A 23,255-nucleotide genomic window follows, 5' to 3' on the forward strand; every position below is an offset into this window, starting at 1 on the left:
AAGAAGAGTCGTTAGTTATTCTCAATCCTTTTAATTTAAAAGGCATCTTTTAATTTGAATGTAAGGAGGAACAACTTTAATATCCATCACAACTAAGCTGAAATTTTTTTCTGTTGATGACCATAAGCCTTGAGTCAGGGTGGGTCTGTGGGAACGGCTTCATTCTGAGTTGCAGTGTTACCTGGTGGAGAATACTCTGATGAAGGAAGGGTGTAAATGTGCATGCTAGTCTGCTAGACTTGCTGAAGCCATAATGGTGAGTTGTACCAAAACCCATATGTGTGCTCAGCACAGCCCCAGACGATAATAGGAGTGTGGATGGCTATGAAACAGTGACCTGTACCTAGATCTTGCATCAGCAGAAGGAGGTTTAGCCATGTGGCTACAGATTCTGGCAGACCCCTTATTAAATATAGTCAAAGGGGTGGATGGTCCTTGTTTTGAATATGATGCAGGCAGAGGGACAGGTATTCTCTGCTTCTTAACTGAAATAGCAGTGAAGGCAAGCTAGCCAAACTTAGTTTTCTTCGACCATTATTTTAAGGGGAAATAAACAACTCATCTGGGTCACCTGTGAACAACATCTCCTGGCCCTACCACCCCCCTAGTTCCTTTCTTTCTGATTTGGCTAAAATTTTGAATAATTATCCAACGCAGTATGTAAATTCTGGATTGGATGATAAAATATGAACTGCTTCTCCTGCTTGTGACATCTTTAAATTATTTATAGTGATAATCAGCTGAACTGTATTAAGCTAAAAATTGCAAGTAATTTGGGGGTATATATTTCTGTTCATTCAGATTACTCCAAATAAAAGTTGATTAAAAGAAGAAAATTGAAGTAATTTAACTGATTATGCAGAGAAATGTCAATTTCATAGTTTCCTATTGTTTCTTTGCAATTTTTTTAGCCTTTCTCATCCTCCAAGTCTTTTTCATGGCTTCTGTATGTGGGAAACTCTTTGTGATGAGAAAATTCTTTCCATGAGGGGAAGAAAATACACATTCCAGTAAACTCATATAAAAATTCATAACTTAATTTCTAGTAAAATCACAACTCAAACTGGAAGCAAGACAATTTCAAAATGGAGGCTTAAATCTGTTTTTAAATGCTGTTGTGGTTTAATCCCAGCCAGCAACCAAGCACCACTCAGGCACTCACTCACTCCTCCCTGCTCCCAGTAGTATGGGGAGGAGAATCAGAAAAAAAAAAAAAAGTAAAACTTGTGGGTTGAGATAAGAACGGTTTAAGAACTAAAATAAAATATAATAATAATAAAAATAAAGTATTGTAATAATAGTAATGAAAAGGAAAATAACAACAACAAAAGAGAAATAAAACCCAAGAAAAGACAAGTGATGTATAATGCAGTTGCTGACCACCCACTGACCGATGCCCAAGCAGCAATCCACCCCTCCTGGCCAAGTCCCCCCAGTTTATATACTGAGCATGATGTCCTATGGGTTGGAATATCCCTTTGGATAGTTCAGGTCAGCTGTCCTGGCCATGCTCCCTCCAAGCTTCTTGCAGACCTGCTCGCTGACAGAACATGGGAAACTGAGAAATCCTTAACTTAGGATAAGCACTACTTAGCCATAACTGAAACAGCAGCGTGTTATCAATGTTACTCTCACATTAAATCCAAAATATAGCACTGTATCAGCTACTAGGAAGAAAACGAACTGTCACAGCTGAAACTAGGACAAGTGCACATTTAACCTGTATTTAAGTTTGTATTTCTTCCTTTTGACATGGATACTAAGGTTTTTTCCAATCTTTTTTTACACACACAAAACCCCAGAAAACTTGTGCTGTCAGGATGGAGTGGGAAGTTGGTGGAGCTTGAGGGGACTTGTATTTGGCTCTGTCACAGACTTCCTTCAAATGTAGGATTAGTTATCTAGTCTTTCCCTCTGTTTCCTCCACCTAGAAAGTGGGAACAGTAATACTTGCCAGCCTGCTGAGGTTCTCATGAGAAAAAAGTCATTACTTAGGGAGTGAGACATGTGGGTCCTTTGAGTTTTGAAATCTCTTCTTTTTCTTTACCCTGAAGATGTATTTAAAAGTTAATTTCAACCTGCCAGGGTAAATTTGAAGTGTTTTAATACTGTGACATGTGCAGTGCCATTACCAACATTTAAAGAAGTTCTAAACAACCCTTTGGCTTGTTACTGCTGTCAGACCACTTAATGCTGCCCTCTTGAACCAAACTCTTACGAAGGCAAAAAACCCCTCTCTGAACTAGCTTCACTTTAGCTTAATCTCTGCTTAAAGCAAATGAGCTGTAGCTAAAAAGGCAAGATTAATTAATAAAGTGAGTAAGAGGAGGCCAGGGAAGACGTAAAGACGCAGTGTGGTTGGTCCCAAGCTGCAGAAAGGCCTTCAGCAGAGGCAGTGTGTCAGGGATATCAGTTCAGTGTTGAAAGGCCTGGGCTGCTCAGTGGGATACAGGAGTTTTAAATAAAAATCCTGTGTCCTGCCTTAAAAAGTCCATGGGAAAAATTCCCCAGACTTTCTAATGTGTTAACCTGTGTGCTGGGGAGGGGACCGATAGCCATTCAGGGTGTGACCTCAGGAGAAAAACTTGTGCAAATGAGGGCAAGTTCTGCCTCTGCTGCGTGGAAACAGTGTCCAAGAACATAGGATTCACTGCGTTTAAATCTTGCAATTGCTTTTTGATGTGGAGATGTAAAACTGTTGCAAATCCGCAGTGGTAAGAAACACTTATCTACACAAAGTTAGATAAGTAGAGACATCCTGTATTAACGATGCGCACCGTGCGCACCAGGGACATGGGATCCTTCCCAAAGATGTCCTCCTGCACATTGCAATCAACAAATATTTATACATTAAATTCATACATATACAGTCTATACAATGCATATTTAATTTCATCCTCTCCATGATTGGTTCTTCTTTTTTCGCTTCTGATGCAAATTAGTGCACAGCCTCTGTAATAATCTTCTATTGTTCTCTTTTGAGTAGGAGATATAATTTAGGTAGGTGGTCCATGAGTCGGAGGTCTTGACCACTCCTCGAATTGACCATGTTTTGTCAAGGAACATGTCCTTGGCTCATAGGCTCTTGGCTTGTACCTGCTTCAGTCATGATTCGAAGATTATACCCAATGGGTACCATAATAAATCCTGTCTTGCAGACATCTTCGACTACAACATACTGTCCTTGTTTCTAACCACTAACAGATTATTGGTTAATGAATACCTTAGGTCTGGAATTTTACAGAGGCATGCTAGCAGCATAAGCAATACAGATTTTATTTTATATTTGATCATTTATTCCATTTGAGACTTATTTTCCCAATATAATCATTAGTCTCGCCTGTTAATATTCACTAATTAGAATTCTTGATATTTAAATCAAGATGGGAAAAGTAAGGGGATTTCTAAGCAATATCCTAAAATCCTAAATCTGGTGATTTCTGCAACAAAACTCCCCTCAAAATGTGTCAATCTTTGTGAGCTAGGCAAATGTTCCCATTAGAAACGGGCAAGGCCTTGGGGAATTATTTATACAATCAGTTAGAAAGACAGCCAGTGGTGAGAAGTGTCCAGGTGAAGTGAGGTAGTTTGTAAAGCAAGAATAACTTTCTATGAAAATCAAGAATGGGATAAAAAAAACAGTTCCTCCCTGAGAGAGAAGCTGACATCAGACGTTGCTACTTTCTGGAAAAAATACCAGGGTTGCATGTGGAGGAGTTAAATCAAAACAGGCATCACACCAAAAGTGACATCTATCAATGGCTTGTGGAAGACTTAATAGGAAGAACATACGAACTTAAATGGTTAGCTGTTGAAGATGACTGACATCACTAGCTTTTGTGAAACATGGTGGCATGGCAAAAATCAATAAGAAACTTTAGTTCTTGGCTATAAAACCATAAAGGAAAGAGTTTCAATTTAAGTGATGAGGGAATAGCACCTCAGCCTAGAAAGATCCCCAGAAAGAAAGAATGCAAAAGTCAACACCTCTCCAGCAGTTTACAAACAGGCTTAAAATGTTGCCCACAGGAATACAAATACACTCCAGAATTACCAGCTCCAGTATTTTTCACCTTCAGATATGAAAGATCGTTTTCAGTGTCTTAATTACTCATTTATTCAAAAACTTGTTCAGTGGAAGCCTTTTGTGAGCGCAGCCTGTGACTCCACAGTTCTGCCTTCTGCAGTCTGAAAGCCTTCTATTCAGAAATCTGCTCATGTAGAGGTTAATACAAGAGCAACTGGCAAACCTTGTGCTCAACTGGCCAGTCCCTTTGGAGGCAAACCAGGTGGCAAACATACTTATGCAGGAGGTTGGAACAGATGATTTAATAGGCATTGCTGTTTCTTACTTAAAATACCTGACTTCTGCTAGGGGTGAATTCATGTGCGGAAGGAGAAACAGGCTAGAGCCCATCTCTTCATGCTGCGCCTCGTCATGACAGGCTGCCCTGCTCTGCATCTCCCTAACCACATTACAGAGGCTTCTGGTGCCACCTCCCAGGGCTGGCTACCACTCGGACAGCGGTTAGAGCAGCAGATTGAACTGTGGAGGAAGGAGGGCGAGGACATGACACATAGACAATCTTCTCATGGTGGAGGTGGGGAAGCAGTCACATTAATACATGAAAATCAGGCATAATGTGGAAAAAGAGAAAAAAAAATGGCGCTGATTAAAGTGATTTGTTCTTAAAGATATGTGTTATAACAAGGAACTTCATCTGTTAACGTATGCCTTTTATGGGAAGAAAGCAGCACTCTTAATAGGCAGGAGGCAGCTTAAAGTCTGAACGTAATGTTTTTCTTTTTTCTCATGGAGAGTTCCAGAAAGATCTTGTTGCAAAAGAAACCTTGACCAAATAATCAAGTGGTTCATTCTTCAAGTCTTCAGCAGCTTACGTAAAATAAGTACAGACAACCTTAAATTTGTACAAAGGAGAGTAAACAGCAACTTGCTAGGGAATTTATTTAATCTATATATTCAAACTGACAGTCCTCTGAATTTCAGTCTGCGCTTCTTGAGAAAGAAAAAAATATCCATAGGGTTCACGTTACTCCTTGATTCAGAGTGCCCATTATAATTGTGAAACGTTGGTAGGAATGGATCGAGATATATTCATGACAGTAGGTGGACTAATGGAATTCAGTGACTTTATTTAAAATGTGCAGGAGTTTATTATAATACTGTAATAGAAATGTCATTTACCCTGACAGGAGGAGAGAGAAAAGCCCTGTCAATGAATAATAACAAAGTTATTTAAATGTCAACTTTCTTGCAAATAGTTTGCAAAATATAAATTGTTCTACGTGTTTCTAGTTTTGTTTTAATTTATTACTCAGGGAAGTCAGAGCTTCAGTCCCACAATTTTTGTATTTTTTATACTGTCAAATGAACGAGTAATAATTAAAGTGTTTATCTTCTTGGGTGTTTGGAGAAGTCATTCTGCTTTACTGAAAAAATAGGGAGTGTGATTCTAAACAGTTACTGGTAAAATTTGGGATGAATTTAATGGAAGCGATTATAAGTAAAATGGTGGGACAGGTGTGAAGTTCAGAACTGAGTCTCAATACTCAATACTGAATATTATTCTTGTGCTGAGTATCATCTGTATTTCGGTAACATCCACAATATCCTAGCTATTTCAAACTCACCTGGACTTGTTTTGACTTAGCCTGTAACTGTACCAAGACAAATCAAGCCAAATGAAACAACTTACACAGGGATTTAAATGGGTTTGATGAAGCATGTATAAACACCCCCCCAAAACAATTTGAAAACCAATTGCAATATGCATGTCTACGAAGAGCTAATAAAATAGGCTTACTGTTCACTCATTTGCATATAGTTATTTCAGTAGCTGTGGCTTTTCAGCAGATGGTTCAGAAGGTATACAGTTTCATTTTTGTGTTTTGAGCTCTACAGGTCCTGGGTTCAGTCCTTTCAGATGATTTATCCAGGTGTTTGCTTGCTCTGCTCACGTTATACTGTACTAAAACTGAGTTCTCTCTGCAGAGCTTCAGAGAAGCAGCCTACCATGCAAAGTATGGGAGAAGTTGGTTGATACATATTTGTTCCCTTTCAGATAACTGGGGTTGAATTTGTTGATCGTACACTGTCATTACCACGTACACCCTGCTGAGGTGCATCTGTCTTTTGCAACGCTTCCAGGTTAGGCTGGCTTCCTGCATCACCAAATGGCTGATAGGTTTTCATGGGTTAGAAGTCTCATGCTGCTTTATACACCCATTTAATAAGACAAATGAAGAGCTCATTATTCAGCTTGCTAATCAATGCCTGATTGTATACATATGTATATTTATATAATAGAAATAAGATGAAAGTAAGTTGATGATATCCCTGTGTTAGATCCCAACAGAGGCTTCAGAAGTACGCAGTGTTTCATTTGATACAAGTCTTTTGTTCTGCTGCTTTGTGTGTGTGTATCTATCACCATTTCTTTTTGTTAAAGCGCTTCTGCCTATCTGCTCTGTGTAACATTTACCTCCCTGTTAAAACGAAGGGTAATTGTAAAGTGGTGTAAGAGAAACAACAACTTGTAACTGGGCAGGTAGAAGGACTGGCTATTGCTAGTTTAGAACATGATAATGAGAATAAGATCTAATAGTAGCTCCTTTGCTTGTGTATTTGTTCATCTGCAAAAAATGATGTTTTTCTAAGCTTTCTGATCTTTCAGTTGCTTTTATAGGTGTTGACAGAAGCACGTGCTTCCATCTGTATATAATGTTAACTGTAAATAAAGCTGCGAAGGCAAAATAATTGCCTGGAGATTTGAAATAAGAAATGGCTGGCAATTCTGACTAAGATTACCATTTGCAATAGGCCTTCAGCATCTGTTTGCCTGTGCTGGGGCAGGTGTACTGGCTGCTTTTCTTTAGCAATTTCAAAGCAAGTTTTATGTGTCAGATTTTCTTCACACCTATCCCCTTTTGAAGGGCCTCATTTTGAAATCACTGTCACTGGTATAAAGAAGAGCTGCATTACTTCATCAATATATTTTTTTTTCCTAACTCAGCAGGTCAGATTTAGTCCTTACATTCTTTACATGTCTTTATCAGCCCAAACGTCACAAAAGATAGGTTTTGGGTTTTAGGCAGATCACAACAGAAATATTAATTTCTGATAAGGCCAGGTGGTGAAGTGGACACGGTAACCAAAGCAAACCAGCAATCCTCGGCAGGTCTGTGTTTAGCATCCTGCTGTGGCTCCCTTTACCTGAGTGCCAGGACATCTCTGAAATATTCAGTAACAGAAATAACCATAACAGTATCTCAGTCCACTGAGGAAATAGCTCGGTTAGTTTATATGTGCTCCTGAGAGACATGACCTTATAAAGGGAAAGATCAATCAGTAGATGAGAATTTGATGTTCTAACCAACAAAGGTCATATATGTGCAGGTGGGAATGCATATGTTTATTGGGGGGAAGCCAGGGAAAGGAGAAATCTATGGTTGCAACTTGTTATATGGCCAGGACAGATACATGCAAATGCTTTGAATGTTCCTGAACAGAAAGGCTCAACTTTAATGCAAATCCACATTTTAGTGCAATTCATCTTACTGGGTAAAACACCAAGCTGCTGCCTTCTTGTTTTATTCATGTACTGACTGCAAAATCTGAAATCCCGGAAGCTGTGGTATGAATGTAGGTGTGGAACCTGATCCGGAAATTCAACACCCACTGCACTCTGCCTAAAAAAAAAGAAAAAAAAGAACTGTAGATGTTAACTGTCATAAATACCTTTGTGAATTTAGCCATTGTTTCCAAGATAGGGGAGAACCTGGAAATAACGGGTGCCTAGGGTTTACTTTAGAATGACTGGTATTGAAGTGATTAGCAGAAGGGAAAATTCATGTTTCTGCTTGCAGGTGAAGTTCGATATGGATCCATTTGTACATTTTGAAGACAAGATGCAGATTTATGTGATACTTTAAATGTGATATGTGAATATTAGAATACGTGATACTTCTAAATGTCTGTGTTGCCCAGATACATGTCACTTTTCTGAAATTTGTGGATACCAGCTGTACTGGTTTGGGCCAATTATCTAAATCCCCTGGATATTAGGACATTATGCAGTTCAGGCAGGCATGAACTGCATAATGAACAAAACCTCTACTGATACTTGATCTCGTTTCTAGTCACATGTTAAGAGCAGATGTTACAGGAACCCTGCACAGTCCTGTTTGTTCACTTGTATTGTTCTTCTCCAAGACATGTAGTCAGTGTCTCTATGGGCAACCCTCATATCAGAAATACATTTTCTTTACTGAATACTGACTCTTAAAGCAAGAATAGAGCACATACGTCCATATTCTCTGCTAGTCCATGTGAAAAAATCTATATAAATTGTAGGTGTAATGCTCGTGTAGTTAGGTTTTCAAAAGGACATCAGTGTTTTCCACAGAAAACTGAAGTCCAGTTTCGCTGAACAATCAGCTGGAGCAGCTACTTTGGAATATGCTGAGAGAAGACTCTTATCTTAACAAAATTAGTCTAAGCTTGGAGTATATAATGAATTGATAACTTTAGTCTCCCGTTGTCTGCTATTTGGCATTTCTGACAATCATTATCATCTTCTGTATGCAGAGTCTAGCATTTCTTATTGTATATGTTTATTTTAAAATGCTTTGGGAAGATGCTGGTTTAATTTTTCCTAATCTAATTTAAATGCAAATTATAAGCACTCACATGATGCTGTGTGTATATAATTAAGTATCATTATATACTACATGAATCATTCAAAAAGCTCTAGAGAGCCATTCTGCTATGTAAAGCATGACTTATATTGAAAGGCTGCCAAGTGATTTGTGTTTTTGTGATTAAGTGTTTGTACTTATGGAATCTCTCTTTGAATTGTAGGTCAACAGATTATGGGACAACATATGAGAAACTGAATGATAAAGTTGGTCCGAAGACTATTTTGAGCTACTTGTATGTTTGTCCAACAAACAAACGTAAGGTAGGTGATAGTGTGGTTGGCTTAGTTTGACTTTATGATGCAATTTCTGTCTTGGTGATCTCTCCCAATTTGCTCTATATCTGTTGCTATTTAAATAGCCAGAAACTCCCTCTTTCTGTCATCTTCTCCTTGAAAAAGTATGTAGCTTTACCAAAATATAAGCCAGCTTGTACCACATATACTACCTACCAATGTACTTTAGGGAATATATGTTAGCAAAAGATGGCCATTAAATGGATAGGCATATTAGGTATCATGCATTTAATTGTTTATTTACCTTCTGGATGGCGATGATTTTGTTGTCTGAGAGAGACTCGTTAAAACAGCAGAAATGCATCTACAGTGGCCAGATTGTATGTAACATTATTTGTCTTTTAAGTGCTCCCAGTAGTGAACTGAACAGGATTTGACAAATTCCTGCAGAGAAAATGCCTTCTGAAGCCCAGAAGGTTTTAATCATGCAAGCACCCTACTGACTAACAATTTACTAAGAATTTATAACACTGACATATTTGTAAAAGGAATCTGATGCCTTCTTTGAGATACGTTTTTGACAAACTTTTTGTAATTTGGAGGTATGCAATAGGAAGTGTTGAAGCACAGATCATAATGATGATGAAGACTTGTATTCTCGCATATGCTATCGTATGTATATGCTAGTAAACAATATTGTGTTTAAATGCTCTGCTTCACATGCTGTTTAAAAAAGGGTTTAACATATTTGGTGATAAGAAATCATACTACTGGTGTTTTAGCATGGAAACTAAAAAGTAGTTGAAATCATCCTGAAATCACTAGCAATTTCGTTTCGGATTTCCTCGTATGTTGGTTCAGAAGAAAATGAATTACAATAAAATGAAAACGTGATTAAATAAATGGCAGTGGTGGCTGTATATATTGGGGCAGCTGAGGTCACTATGATGCTATTTTCATTTTAGTGAAACATTTTTGTAATCTTTAAGACAGACTGTGAAAGTAAGAGGGAGCTGTCCTAACCAGAGAGGACAATGCTTAACTTTGTTCTCTTGTAGTTCACGTTTAACTCTGTGGTCAAAAGAAACAGGCACTTTTAGGCATGAGTCATTTGACCTATTAAGAAATTGACCCGAGGATGACACAGATCATGTCCTAATGTCACCTCCTTTTCTCCAGTTGACTGTAAGTGGAAGTCCATACCACCAGCTGAGGTGTAGACATATAACAGGGTATGCTTGATCCTACCCTCTACTCCCTGACCTGAGCCCATGAATAATGCTAGTTCATAACCAAGGAACCTTTGACTGATGTTCAAGGACTTTCTGCCTTCCCCTGGTAAAACAGGGTTTGCAAACACTGGAACATAAAAGTAGAGTGGCCTTTTGGGATCATGCATTCCATTTCCTTGTTACAGGCAGCTGCCTCATGGGGCCCTAACAAGACAGATGTCTAGTGCTCTCTTAATGGTATTCTGATTAATGGATTGTAGCTGTCGAATTCCATTCCTTACTTATTTGGATGAATTTTGGTTTTGCTGGAAGACCCTCAGAAAAAAAGGTGTTGACTACCACTTACCTCTGTAATGCCACCTGGTTAATTCTTCATACCTACCTACATTGCTATGATTATACAAGACTGGAAAAAGGTGTAGGGGTGGAGACACAAATGATCATAATCAAAAAAACCAAGGAAAAGTATGGGTTCAAGTCTCCTGATGGATGTCAGATTAAATTGGGATTAAATGGTTCCGAATTAGTGAATATGTGTCATTTTACTGCAGCTGGCCCCTGATGAAGCTTTTCACCAGAAGCTGAAGAATGAAATTATCAGATCACTCAAATGTCCTTCAGGTTTGAGATTTGAAAGGTTGGTCAAAATTAGCTGGGCAAAATCTGCACGATCCCTTAGCTATTGTGATGCAGAGAAACCTAAAAAGAAACTAAGGGTTTGGCAGGCATGCTAAGCCAATTTGAGTATAGGCTGGCTCTGAAAATCCTTCACCACCTCTGGCTACACCTTCCCACTCCCTTCCTCACACTTCCCCCCTTGTTTGTGTAGCCATCTGGTGAGCTGGATCAAGGACTAATCTACCTGAAAACTAATCCTTTTCTAGCTCAAAAAACAAATAGATGAAAGGAAAAAGCTTTCAGGTAGAAGGGTGGAACTGCCTGTTCTGGCAGTATACTGCACTGATGTTGGCCTATAATCAACATGGGACAATGCCAGAGGAAAGCTGCAACACCTGGGATGAAAGGGCCTATGTAATGTCTAAGATTGAATTTTTCAAAACTTATTTCAGCAGGAGCAGAATTAGGCTTGCAGGGAGAACTTGCAGGGAGGCCCTGTTTATGCTGTCTATTTCTGTAGACCATCAGGCCATTCCTCCAATAAACATTTAATTTTAGTGACCTAGCTAGTCCTGCATAATGAAGAGGACATGGGGAAGAGAGGGTAGAGCAGTATTGTATTTCCACACTAAAAATACTTCCACACTGAAAGCAAAAATACTAAAACTCAGGGTCTTTATCATACCTGCTGTGGAACAGAAAGCAGAAGGAAACATATTTACAAATTTTGCCACCAAGAACATTTTCAGCAAAAACCTATGGATCCTGAGACCTGATTTGTTTTTTTTCCCCCAGAATGTCTGACAGCACTGTGAGAAACTCTGTTGAAAGTTGCTTCTTGTTTCAGTAAGGTAGACTGGGAGCACACTTCTTTTGTTAAATGTAAGACTACTCTAAAATCCATGAATTTTATAATACTCATACTGTTTGTGTGAAGGGTTTATACACTGCTGCAGTTAATACTGAGCTAACGCGAACAGCGTATTTTCCCTAAATATTTGTTGTACGTAGTAAGTGATTTTTCTGACTGCACCTGCAGCCTTTGATGTTCTTTGTTCCACAAGGCATTCCTCAGCAGACAGAAAAGGCATCTTCTGTAGTGGAAAAGAAATGGCGCATTTTTTACTTTGAAGCTATTGGTCAAGAGACCTTGCTACAACAGTGATTCATTAGTGGGGCCAGCATGTACTTAACTTACTAAAACTTCCTTCTTCTGAAAAAAAAAATCCTTTTAGCATACGCTTAACTTTTAGGAATAGTCCCATTGAAACAGAGGGTAAATGTTGAACTTTGCTGACTCAAGACTGATTGCTTCTAATGAAAAAAACAAGTGTATCCTGTACATAGTCTTGTCTCTTCCTTGCAAAGCAGAGCGGTTGGAACAATGAACTGTAAAATGCATGTAATTGGATTTATTCAAATAATTAATAGATTTGTTCATGAATTTCTGATGATTTTCTCATATCAGAAAAGAACAAGCAGCAGCATGTGTTGAATAAATTGTTTGTTATAATTTATTTGCGCTTCTCCATCTAGAAAAAAAATGTGTCTATAAATACACAAGATTTGCAGAACTTCCCACAGTCTATGAATGCCAATTTCTTTCCAAAAGCTTGCGACTTCCAGTTCTGGTGTCTTTATTGAACAGAATTAAATCCTTTAACCAGGCGTTGCAGGCAATGTCGTATTACAAAAGGGTGCTTTGAAAATAAAAATGAGAACAAAGTCAACTGTTATTTACAATTTAAACCGATGACCTATTGCTGTTGCTTGGTATTTTTCTGAATTACAGTATTTTCTTAAGGAAATTACAGAAAATGGTGAGTAACATAGTACTGTATAAGCTCTGGCAATAAGAGACGTAGAAACCCTATTTTTCAGTATTCTCTCCTTTCACTGAATTACTGTACTACGTGATCATATGACTAATGACACAGGGAAAAAAATTGAAATGAATGGATCTTGCCAAAGACACAGAGCCTGTTTGAGTATTTGTCAACAAGTCTCCAGAAGTGTGAATACCCAATTTGCAATAAATCCTTAGGCTTAGGTATGTCAACATTGGTTTATTTGCTAGGTTCATAGAGCCTTTTGTGAGGGGAAATAAAATGATTTAAATGCTTCTACATGAAGAAATAGTGTTTAGGAATAATGCACTGGTGGGTTAAAAATTAAAGTAAAATAGAAATGCAAGTTGATATCTTGAAAATCCATTTTTGCAACAGTTTGTCATTTGCTTCCCTAGAAACTCACATGCACAAAATTTTATTGCCTTTCTTCTTAAAAGCCTTCCAGATAGCTTGCTTTTAAGCATTGCATGGAAGATCATAGTCCTATGCAAGTAAAAAGTGTAAGAGTGATGGTGGGGACTCTACAATTGGTTTGACTAGAGGTTTTCTTTGACTCAAAAAGTGCTGCTGGCTAATTTAGACACTGTATCCTTGTGCGAAGCACACTGTGTTCTTTGCAAAGAGCTGGTTTGTGCAAACTATTTGTTCTTTGTACTTTGAAACCCCTTGTGTCTGTGTGTCTCCAGTTAATTAATAAAATGCTGGGTGATAGTATCTGCCAGCAACTTTCATGTTATTAATAGGACTAGTACATCAGATATTTCCTGTGGGTTTGAATTTTTGTGTAATTTTTTTTGTTTTCTCTCCCCCTTTCTTTCTGCAGGCTTGCCTTGAATTTTCCCTTTATTCCTCCAACTGTTCAGATTTTAATTGCTTGCAGTACAGTGTCGTCTTTTCTTTCTCTCTAAAGATGAATGGATTACAGATGCCTCCTTCTTCTTTTATATTTAGTGGTCACGATTAGCACCTTTATCACAGCATGTTAAGCACTGTCCTGTTGTGCGTGTAGCTCTAAGATAACAGATATTTATTGTAAATATAAATGTGTAGGTTTCCTTGCTGGCTAGATCCCTAACTGCTTCAAAATAATTTCTATTAATGAGTTTTAAATGAAAGGAGATAAAGGGAATGGTGGCCCAGCCATCTATTTCTAGCATTGGGTAGTAGTCGTGGAGTGAATAGTTGGGAAATGTTTCTGTCAGTCAAGACAGGAGAAGATTTCATAGAATCATAGAATGCATTGGGCTGGAAGGGACCCCCAAAGGTCATCTAGTCCAAACCCCCTGCAGTGAGCAGGGACATCTTTAGCCAGATCAGGTTGCCCAGAGCCCCATCAAGCCTGATCTTGAATATCTCCAGGGATGGGGCCTCCATCACCTCTCTGGGCAAACTGTTCCAGTGCTTTACTACCCTTATGGTAAAGAACTTCTTCCTAATATCCAGTCTAAATCTACTCATTTCTAGTTTAAAACCACTGCCCCTCATCCTATTGCTATGTGCCCTTGTAAACAGTCCCTCCCCAGCTTTCCTGTAGGCCCCCTTGAAGTACTGGAAGGCTGCTATAAGGTCTCCCCGGAGTCTTCTCTTCTCCAGGCTGAACAACCCCAACTCTCTCAGCCTTATTAACTAAAATGAGAATGATTGAGCTCTACTTTGTGATATTAGAGGAGTTCATTTGCTTCAGGGAGGTTCTGGTTTTGAAATGTAAACTGCCCAGTTGTATAAAGGGTAAGACCCAGAACTGCATGCTTTACATTGGCCTTTGCACTCGCTCTCCTAAGAGTTGGGGAAAATGTCTGTAGAGGTGAACAGTTCCACCTGATGTTGCTGTTTCTCTAGAAGCTGCTACCCTCAGGTGCTAAAATCAGATTTGGATCACTTCTAAAAATGCTCTCTCTGACCTGTCTCACAATGGAAGCTTTCAGAAGTCTGGTGTGATGGCAGGTCTCAATTTTTTTAATCAAAGAAAAGCAGTTATTTCCAGTGGTGTCCTCCTTGTAGGCCTCTATAAATCCTTGTGTGAGGACTATCAGTTTATATTGGAGAGGTTAACGCTCAGCAGAGCTCTAAGCACACCTCACCGTAGACCGTGCCAAAATCTGTGGCTGTCAAGGGATGGCATCCTTAGAAAATTAGACACAGTGGGAGACTCAGGGTCTATGGTTGATCAGTCATGCCAATAGCCCAAAGTGCTATTGCAGTCCACTCTTGCAGAGATAAAATAAATTATTCTGCTTCTCTCCTCTTTTCATTTGGGAGGAAAGGTCCTTGTTAGCTGCAGGCTGTGAGTGCAGCCTTCAAAGAGACACTCATAAGAGACCAAAAAGGCATTGTCTCACAGATGTGAATGGTGGTGGTTTTTTGGTTTGGATGTTGGTTTTTGTTTTTGTTTTTTTTTTAATGATGTAATGCCCAGGAGACTTCAAGGGTATGTTTAATGAAAGTATTTTCTTACCTTGTGGAAGGGAGGAACTACTTTGTACTGAAGTGTTTTGCAGATCGAAACATAAATTCCATCAAATGAAAACATCTGTGTGGTTAAACCTCATATAGCACAGGAAGGTATATGAAGAAGCCCCCAAATTTATTTTAAATGTCTGCTATGCTATGATGACAGATAATGATTCTTCATAGTGTCATCTTTTACTTCAGAGAGAATATTTTGGAACGAAGGAGTCAAGAGAATATGGGGTGGGATTCATCTGCGGTTTTTGCTGTTCTGATAGGCAGTTCAGGGTAAATAGCACTACACATGCCTTTTCTCCAATAGTCTTCCATTGGGAGAACATAGGGGTTCTTCTTCACTTGTATCTTTAAATACAGTGGTCTAAATCTGTTTCAGCAGTTTTGGCTTAAGATTTCACCTCCTGATCAGGAAAGAGTTGAAATCCTGAACATACAAGGATTAGAATTATTAACTTAGACTGCAGGGGTGTTCCAATGGACTTCTGATAACACTATACACATGTAAACAGTTCACTACCCACAGGAAGAGGGATGTCTCACCCCTCGAATTGAGAAATTTTTAATTTTCTGCAGTTTAGCAATAATGATGGAGTAAGTCTACTTACTTATTACAAGCAACTCTCGGTGGTGATTGGAAAGTCTTATATCCTTATGATAATACATACATAACAATTTTCACTTCTTGTAGTATCTTTGGATTCAAGAGTAGTGCTTCTACCTGTGCACCACATAATCGAGTATAGACTTGATTTCCATTTCAGAAGACTCTTTTCTGCCCCTCACCGCATATGAAAACAAGGATAAAGCCAAAATATTTTTTATTAGTTTAGAAAGGTAGCTTGTTCCTCATATGTTTTGAACACGATCTAACACACCTTCAGTTCTGTAGAGTTTCACTGGAGTCAATGAAGACCTGTAAATTGGCAGTGACTGAAGAGCTGGTGCTGTATTATTAGCCTTTAATACTGTGTTCATGGGAAACCAGTAATTAACAAGCATTTGGTCCATGTTAACAAAGTGAAGGCAGAGTTTCATCTTTCAACGTGAATATTTTGACTTTTGAAGTGTCTGGCAGCATTCACTACCAAACTTTCTGATTCATGGCTATAGTATATGACAGCTCTCACAATAGCCGTTACACACAAAGCCCTTGCTATTATTCTACATCCATATCTCTTCTTGGATATGAAGTGAAATCAAAGCCCATTTATTCCACTACTGCTCTTGTAAGCCTATCAAAAACAGTAGCAGTTTTGACATTTTCCCACTCAAAGTAGTTCTACAGTATGCCGTTGTAACTCACAGAAGGCTCCAAGGGCACACGGAGTGTTGAAACTAATGATAGGGAAGTATGAGCCATGGAATTCAGCTTTAGAGCTAAGATTTGCCCAGGCTGAGGAAGTTTTCAAAGGTGTTCTTTCCATTCTGACTCTGAACCCTGTTTTCTACAAACTGGATAGTTAAAATTTATGCAATATAATCTCATGCTGAGCCTCCTTCAATTCTTTCAACTCTTTTTAATTCCTCAGCGATTTACCAAATATTCTGGAACAGATGATATCCCTTTTGTCAAGGGAGGAAATACGCCAGCAGCTTAGAGAGAAGAGGAATGATATGTTGTTACATGGTGCCCAAATACAAGCAGCTGGGATGGGATTGATGGTAGCGCAAGAACATGCAGAGCAGACCTGTCTTATTGTCAATCTTGTAGTTCTATTCATTTCCATAAGTAAAACAGCCTGTTTAAATTAGGAAAAAAGCCAGTTGCCATAATATTGATTTTTTTTTTGGTATGAAAAATGAGCCCCAAGCAGTTGAAAATCAGCTTGTTCAGTGTTGCATAAAGTTGGACTAAATATATGTACAGCAGGGTTGTTTTCATTTACCTTCTGGATTTTAAGCCATTAAAGACACATACCTAAATCTCAGTTAATATCATTTTACTGCTGTGTTGTGGTAGGAACATACTTCTTGCACGTGAAATGTGCAAATTGTTATGTTACTATATGACTTCAGAAATTGGTCTTAAAGGGAAAAATAGGATGATACTGTGTCATAGCCATATGATGGCTGGTTTGTTGGCAATTGAAACTGATAATGTAAAAAATAACAAACGTATCAATATTGACTGCAGGAGCTCTGATACCATAACTTGGCTTTCAGATGGGTACAGGTCTCCCACATATTTGCACAAATCCAGTTTTCCTGTGGAGGAGTCTCTTTTACTATGTCAGAATTGCTGAATTGTGGTCAATGGTTCTTTAAAGGTGGGATCTTTTTTATGGATGAGTGACAGCAAAGGAGAGAAAGCTGTTGAGGAAGTGTAGCCGTGATAAAGGCAATAGTTGGAGACAGTGTTGAGGGTGGTGTAGAGAGATTGATATTAAATGAGTAGACCAAATTATGTTCATAAAGAACTGTAGGAAGAGTTCTTGCTATGTATTCTGATACAATGGATCGAGCCCTAGGCCACTGTTTCTCAAGCATTTTTTTCATTGATAGGGGAGGGTAATCAGACTATGGTGAATGTTCAGGGCACTCTCATACCTTCACAGTGGTTTTGTGTGTGTTTGCTAAGAATGATATGTAAGGATTTGAGAGAAATACTTGGTAGTAAATTTTGAGTATGGCCAACTGTTCCCGTAAATTTGAGAGCAATATGTTGTTTTGTTGCTTTTTCTTAAACTGCCATTGCAGTTAAAAAACTGGAGGTGGTGGAATATTTTTGAAAGATAAGAAACATTTAAATTAACACATTATTTGACAAGAAAGAATCAAGTTTACAAAGTGTTTTATTGCATATAGAACATTATGAGTAATGGATTTTGCTATTTAGAGAAAGAAAAATTTCTTATGTATTGAAAGCATTTATTCCTATTCAAACCATCATTTTTTTTTCTGCTGAGGTCATCCAAGGCTTTTCTGTCTTGAAGAGATTAATGTTAAATTGACAATGTTTTGGGGGTGAAAAGCTAAAATCATTTTGCTTTGAAACATTTCCACTATTACATCCTTAAGAAATGTATCAAGATAAATCCTACTGAAAACAATGGAATGGAATAATGATACTTAAATTACATTCTTAATCACTTTGCTGTTTCTTTCGGTGTTAAAATTCTGCCCTTAACAGTTTTAATACAGCAAAATACTGAATTCTCTGCGCTTCTGTATTAGGCCTCTGTGTACACACAAAATCTCTTCACAATCTCCAGTTCCATATACTTAATTCCTTCATCAGAGGAAATAAGAAGAATTAGGAGGGAATTCAGTGGGCAATATATGGCAATGGAGAAAAGAGGGGAGAATGATACTAGAAGTTTAAGTAATTTACGATAGCTGCCCCAGACGGCTGTGTACCTGACACTAGTGTGCACTGCAATATTCCTTTTTTTATCTTGGAAATAAAATAATTTCTCCCACACCTTTTGAAACATGTCTGGCATTTTGAACCTTGGAGCTGAGAGCTATCTTCCAAGTCATGTCCCTTGTTAAAGTGTTTCACCATTCTCTTTTTAGAACACCTCTACCAGCAAAACTTCCCTATATTCCAGGATGCCAAACCTTTCCTTTTGCGATGTTTCAAGTGTGTTACTGACATTTACAAGCTCTCACAGGAGCATTCAGTCAATTACCACCAAAGGCTCCCATTGTTCCAGGGAGACTGACCTTTCCCCTTGAGCACCAATTAAAATCTATTACTTTTATTCCCATAGTGCTTGCTGTAATTGGAGCTCTGGCTCTTTGCCAGGTAGAACTTGTTGGGTTTTCTCTCCTTTTCTTTTTTTTTAATGAAACTTTGCTAAACATACCAAAAGTGAAAATTTCAAAACACGTATATACTTTGGGGAAAATAACATAATTTTAGTGAAGCTTTTAAATTAATCTCTCACTTGTCATCAGGAGTGTAAGAAAAATCCAAGTGAAAGAAGAGATATGTTTCACATAATGGCATGACTTGCTTGCTTCCTCTTTTTGTTTTCTTCAGCTAATGTGCTCCAATTATTCTGCAGCAGAGATTTGCCAGCAACTGAAGGACAGACATGCTGTGGGCCTTGCTAGTACTTAACTACTGTGCTCTGAAAGTTGAGGGGAGAAGGGTGGACACAAGACACCTATTAAGTGTCTTGAGCCTCAAGGCCTGTCCTTTCTTATATTACAAACCACTAGAAATGAAGACTGTAAATACTGCATTACTAGTAGCAAAGCTGCATATTGTTAAAATTCTTGCTGTAAAATTGTACTTCATGCTTCTTAAGTCTTTCCACCAACTTACATTTCTTCTTTCAGTTGGGAATTGTGAGGGTAGAAGTGACTGCTGATGAAGTATGGAGGGCTTTTTCTCTGTTGAAGCTGTCTGTCTGGAGAGCTGGTCCCAGACATCTGCCAGAATATATATTTTGTGAAAAATCAGGATTTTGAAAAATGAGTTCGTGTTTGCTTTTTGTCATCTCTTACTGTTTGGGATCTTTGAGGTTGTATGAGAACTTTGTATGTTCAACCTATTGCCAAATACTCAACACTTCTTAAGTAAAAAAGTTTTATGTTATCCTGATATTTGTCACAGAAGGCAATTCAGTTTTAAGACCAGCATAGTACAGACTTATGGTATAGATGGTTGGGTATAAAACTGACATTGGTGAATTGTCCAGTGGTTTCTAAATCATTATGATGATGAAGGATTCTGAAAAATCTAGTGTTTAGCATTTTGCACAAGTCTAATTATGAGAGAACTTGCTTAGGAAATGGCCATGTTAATATAATACGCTAGTATAATACCTGCCAGTACCTCCTTGACTGTTAACTACAGAGCAAATTCCGGTTCCTTTTGCTTCCTGTTTTTGGTATAAAGCAGTGAGGTTTTGTTGCTTATTCACTTGTTTTGCATAAGTCTTTTAATTTTCTAGTAAGTTAGTGGACCATACTTTGATACGTGCAGAACGATTTTTGTGCCTTCATGTCCAAGTCAAATAATCGTCAAGACCTTCATTTACCAGCTGGCACCAAATAACTTTACACTTGCTGACTGAGATCTAAGTCCCCAGTAGTTCTAGGAATGTGTGTGGGTAGGAACAAGAATTAATTTTTGCTTCATCTACAAAAATCTGTGTGGTACCTTGAATAACCAGAATTATGAACAATGCTTTTCCTGGGGCTGTGTTCTTCCTTTAGATGAAACTTTAAAATTCCTTCATCACAATGATTTGAAACTGTCCTTTTTTGCCCCCACTAGATGGGATTTAAATGAACTAAACCTCTTAACAGACACCAAGTAGCTTCACTGTTGAGAAGGAATGAGGGATAAACCTTTCTTTTGGGGTCCAAGGAGGATTCCAGGTCCTAGGAAAGAGTGGCTTGTGCATTTTGGTTTCACATGTACCTTTTATCCTAAGGTTTGCATCTCTTTGCAGATTCAGAGAACTACTTTTCCGCCAACTTCCCTAGAACAAGGCTACTAATAATTGGAAATACTGACAGTCCTTTATAGCATTCTGGACTTTTAAAGCTCTTTCTGCTTGCTTGTTTGCTTTTGCTGGTTCCAGAAGGTTGTTTTAGATGTGAATCAGGTTCAAGATTGATTTTTATGTCTAATAAACCTGGAAAAATAAAACTTTCTGAACTGGGGGCTTTATTAACTGCAGGAACAGATTTGTCAAGCCCTGCTAGATACTATTTCATATATTATGGGGAAATAAAAAATATCAAAAAGTAAAAATAAAAAGTATTTTATAGAAGGGTTTGAAATTTCCCTAGGGATACACTAAAACCCCTACCTATTTCCTTTTTTTTTTTCCCCCTGGCCATCAGAAGAGGTAAGTAAAAGATTATGGCTTAGGAGGCAACCTCCCAGGATGAATGCAAAATTTCTATCATCTGAAGCCAGCAGGAGGCAACTAGGTTTGCGTGATAAAGAGGCAGTTTATCATCTGTGCCATTATGTACTTTAACATTACGAATCCAAAGCAACACCTGTTAATTATTAAGTCTTTTTATATGGAGGATAAAACCAATCTTGATTTATTATAGTCAACGTAAAGAGAAACTGAAGTACTGAGGCTTTCCTGTATTCAGGCTTTCCTGAGAAAGCTAAGACGTAGAACTCACCTCAGCATTTTCTCTTGTTAAAAGTTTCCTTAATAGCTGAAAAGAACCATTGAAGATGATGGTGGAGGGAAAAAAAAAAAGGTCCAAAACCCTCTTTCTAACAAACAATAATAGAATAAAATATTTCATGGGCTTTATGGAGTCAAGTAGCACCTGACCTGAGATTATTGGTGCCTAAAGAATGTTTGACTTTGTCCTGAAGCTTGTAACGACATTTTTTGTTACAGAAGTAGTGTCTTTGCCTTCTGTAAGCCTTCCTAGCTGGGTTAGTCTGAGTTTGGGTTTTTGCTTAACTTCCACATTGTTTTCTCTGATACCAAGCTACTGTGCTGACAGCTAGGAAAAGCCATTTCCAGAGAAAGTAACATTTCTTTGAAAACCACGGGCTTATGCTGAGAAATCTCTCTGCGAACTCTGACAGGAGGTGTCCCTGGCTGCGTTAAGAAGGTGGTAGCAGATACTAGAGGTTTGGACTCGACTCCTGGGTTCATGCTATATTACGGCAGATATTTCCATTAAAGCATTTTAAAATGTCTTAGGAGTGTATGTACCATTTTTCTGATTTTGCAGGCAGCCTAAAAGAAAATAACTCTGAAACATCTGGATTGCCTTGTATATCTCAATGAGCTATTAATTCCAGTTCTAGGTAATCAAAAAGTCCCTCTTCATTTTTAACCTTACCATGAGTGCAAGTATATGCTATTAACTCACTGACATCACCTATCTAAGCTGAGAGGTAACCTTGATCCTTTTGCTATCTATTATACAGGTCACGTATTGCAGTAAACATTTTCGCTTTGCAACAAAATGAAGTTGGAAGAGTCATCCTTAGAGGTGGAATTTGGACAGGAAATTAAAGTCATCTGAGGTTAATTTGGCATATAGGTAAAGCCTGTAGCTATGACTACTAGTCACACTGGATAGGTGCACTTTCCTTCCCACAGTATCTCTGTGGCTCACATCCTCTAAATAAACTGCGAAAGAAGGTTTATAAAAGCCTTTCTTTCACTTCTAGTGGTTAATAATGATCAAGCAGTGTATGTTAACTGGCTAGCAGCATGTGCTATGCTTTTCGCAGCAGAGACCCACAAACCCAGAGGCAGCAAAGTAAAGAAAGATGTATGTATTATTTTTAGCTGTGTCAACATGCCTGTATACTTGACCTTGTAATTAGGATCATGCCATTAGCTGTTCAAATCAAGACTGTGGTTACAGATACAACAAACAAGGGCTAGGAATAAAAGAAAAGAAAAAGAAAATGCTGCAAAGCACTAGCAGAGTCATGAGTAAAGAGGTGAGTAAAAAATGTCTAAGATGGCTAGGGCATTTCTAGGAGTGCTCCAGTTTCCAACACTTGTCCACTTTCAGTTGGTTTCTGTGATGTTAGAGCCCCTGAAATCATGCTGCATATACTTGTCCTTAGGTAAGTATGGCTGCCTCCTCAGTCAGTGTCTTTCAAGAATGAGGCTAAGCCCATGCTAAGGGTGAGATTTCCAAACATGCTGAGTATATGTTAAAAGGAAGCTCAGGGAGAAAACAAACCAGTTCTTTGTCTGGGCCTCAGAATTCCCCTGCTTTAAGTGAGGATATTCTAAGATAATAGCATGTGATTGATCATCACCAAACGGTTGATGTTGGTCAGGAAAGTCAACCACAGAGTGGCTCTTTGAGGAGGTTGATGGTGTTTGCAGCCAGGCGGGATCTGCAGGCAGTATGAGTTTGGCTAGTTCTTCCACTGTTTGGGCAACAGATGCAGTGTGACAAGTTTGCATATTCAGCAACGTAGCCTCATGGAGCTAAGTCAGGAGGGCTCAAGGTTTAGATTCGTTATCTAGCTCCCTGAAGACACTGCAGTTATAGCCAAGTCTATAGATAGTTATAACTTGCTAGGGCATCTCCATCACAAAACCACCCATGGGTTGATGATGAGGTTCCTAAGATGAATAAAGCTTAGGCTTGGAGTATGTCTCTCTTGTAGCTGACTCCTACAAGTGATAGGCTGGAACAGCCCAAGGTAAGTTTCATCTAATTCA

At 38.4% G+C, this 23,255-nt stretch overlaps 1 protein-coding gene across 1 annotated transcript in view; it reads left to right on the forward strand.

The window, feature by feature from the left end:
- SORCS1 (sortilin related VPS10 domain containing receptor 1) overlaps positions 1–23,255 on the forward strand; it is a 303,971-nt gene that overhangs the window by 122,942 nt on the left and 157,774 nt on the right. Inside the window, exon 3 of the mRNA XM_086467217.1 lies at positions 8,882–8,981. Coding sequence (XP_086323343.1) covers positions 8,882–8,981 — 100 coding nt within the window. The remainder of the gene's footprint in view (positions 1–8,881; positions 8,982–23,255) is intronic.

Source organism: Leptosomus discolor, chromosome 6 (assembly GCF_034619465.1).
Source record: "Leptosomus discolor isolate bLepDis1 chromosome 6, bLepDis1.hap2, whole genome shotgun sequence".
In the NCBI taxonomy this organism is placed as follows: Eukaryota; Metazoa; Chordata; class Aves; order Leptosomiformes; family Leptosomidae; genus Leptosomus; species Leptosomus discolor.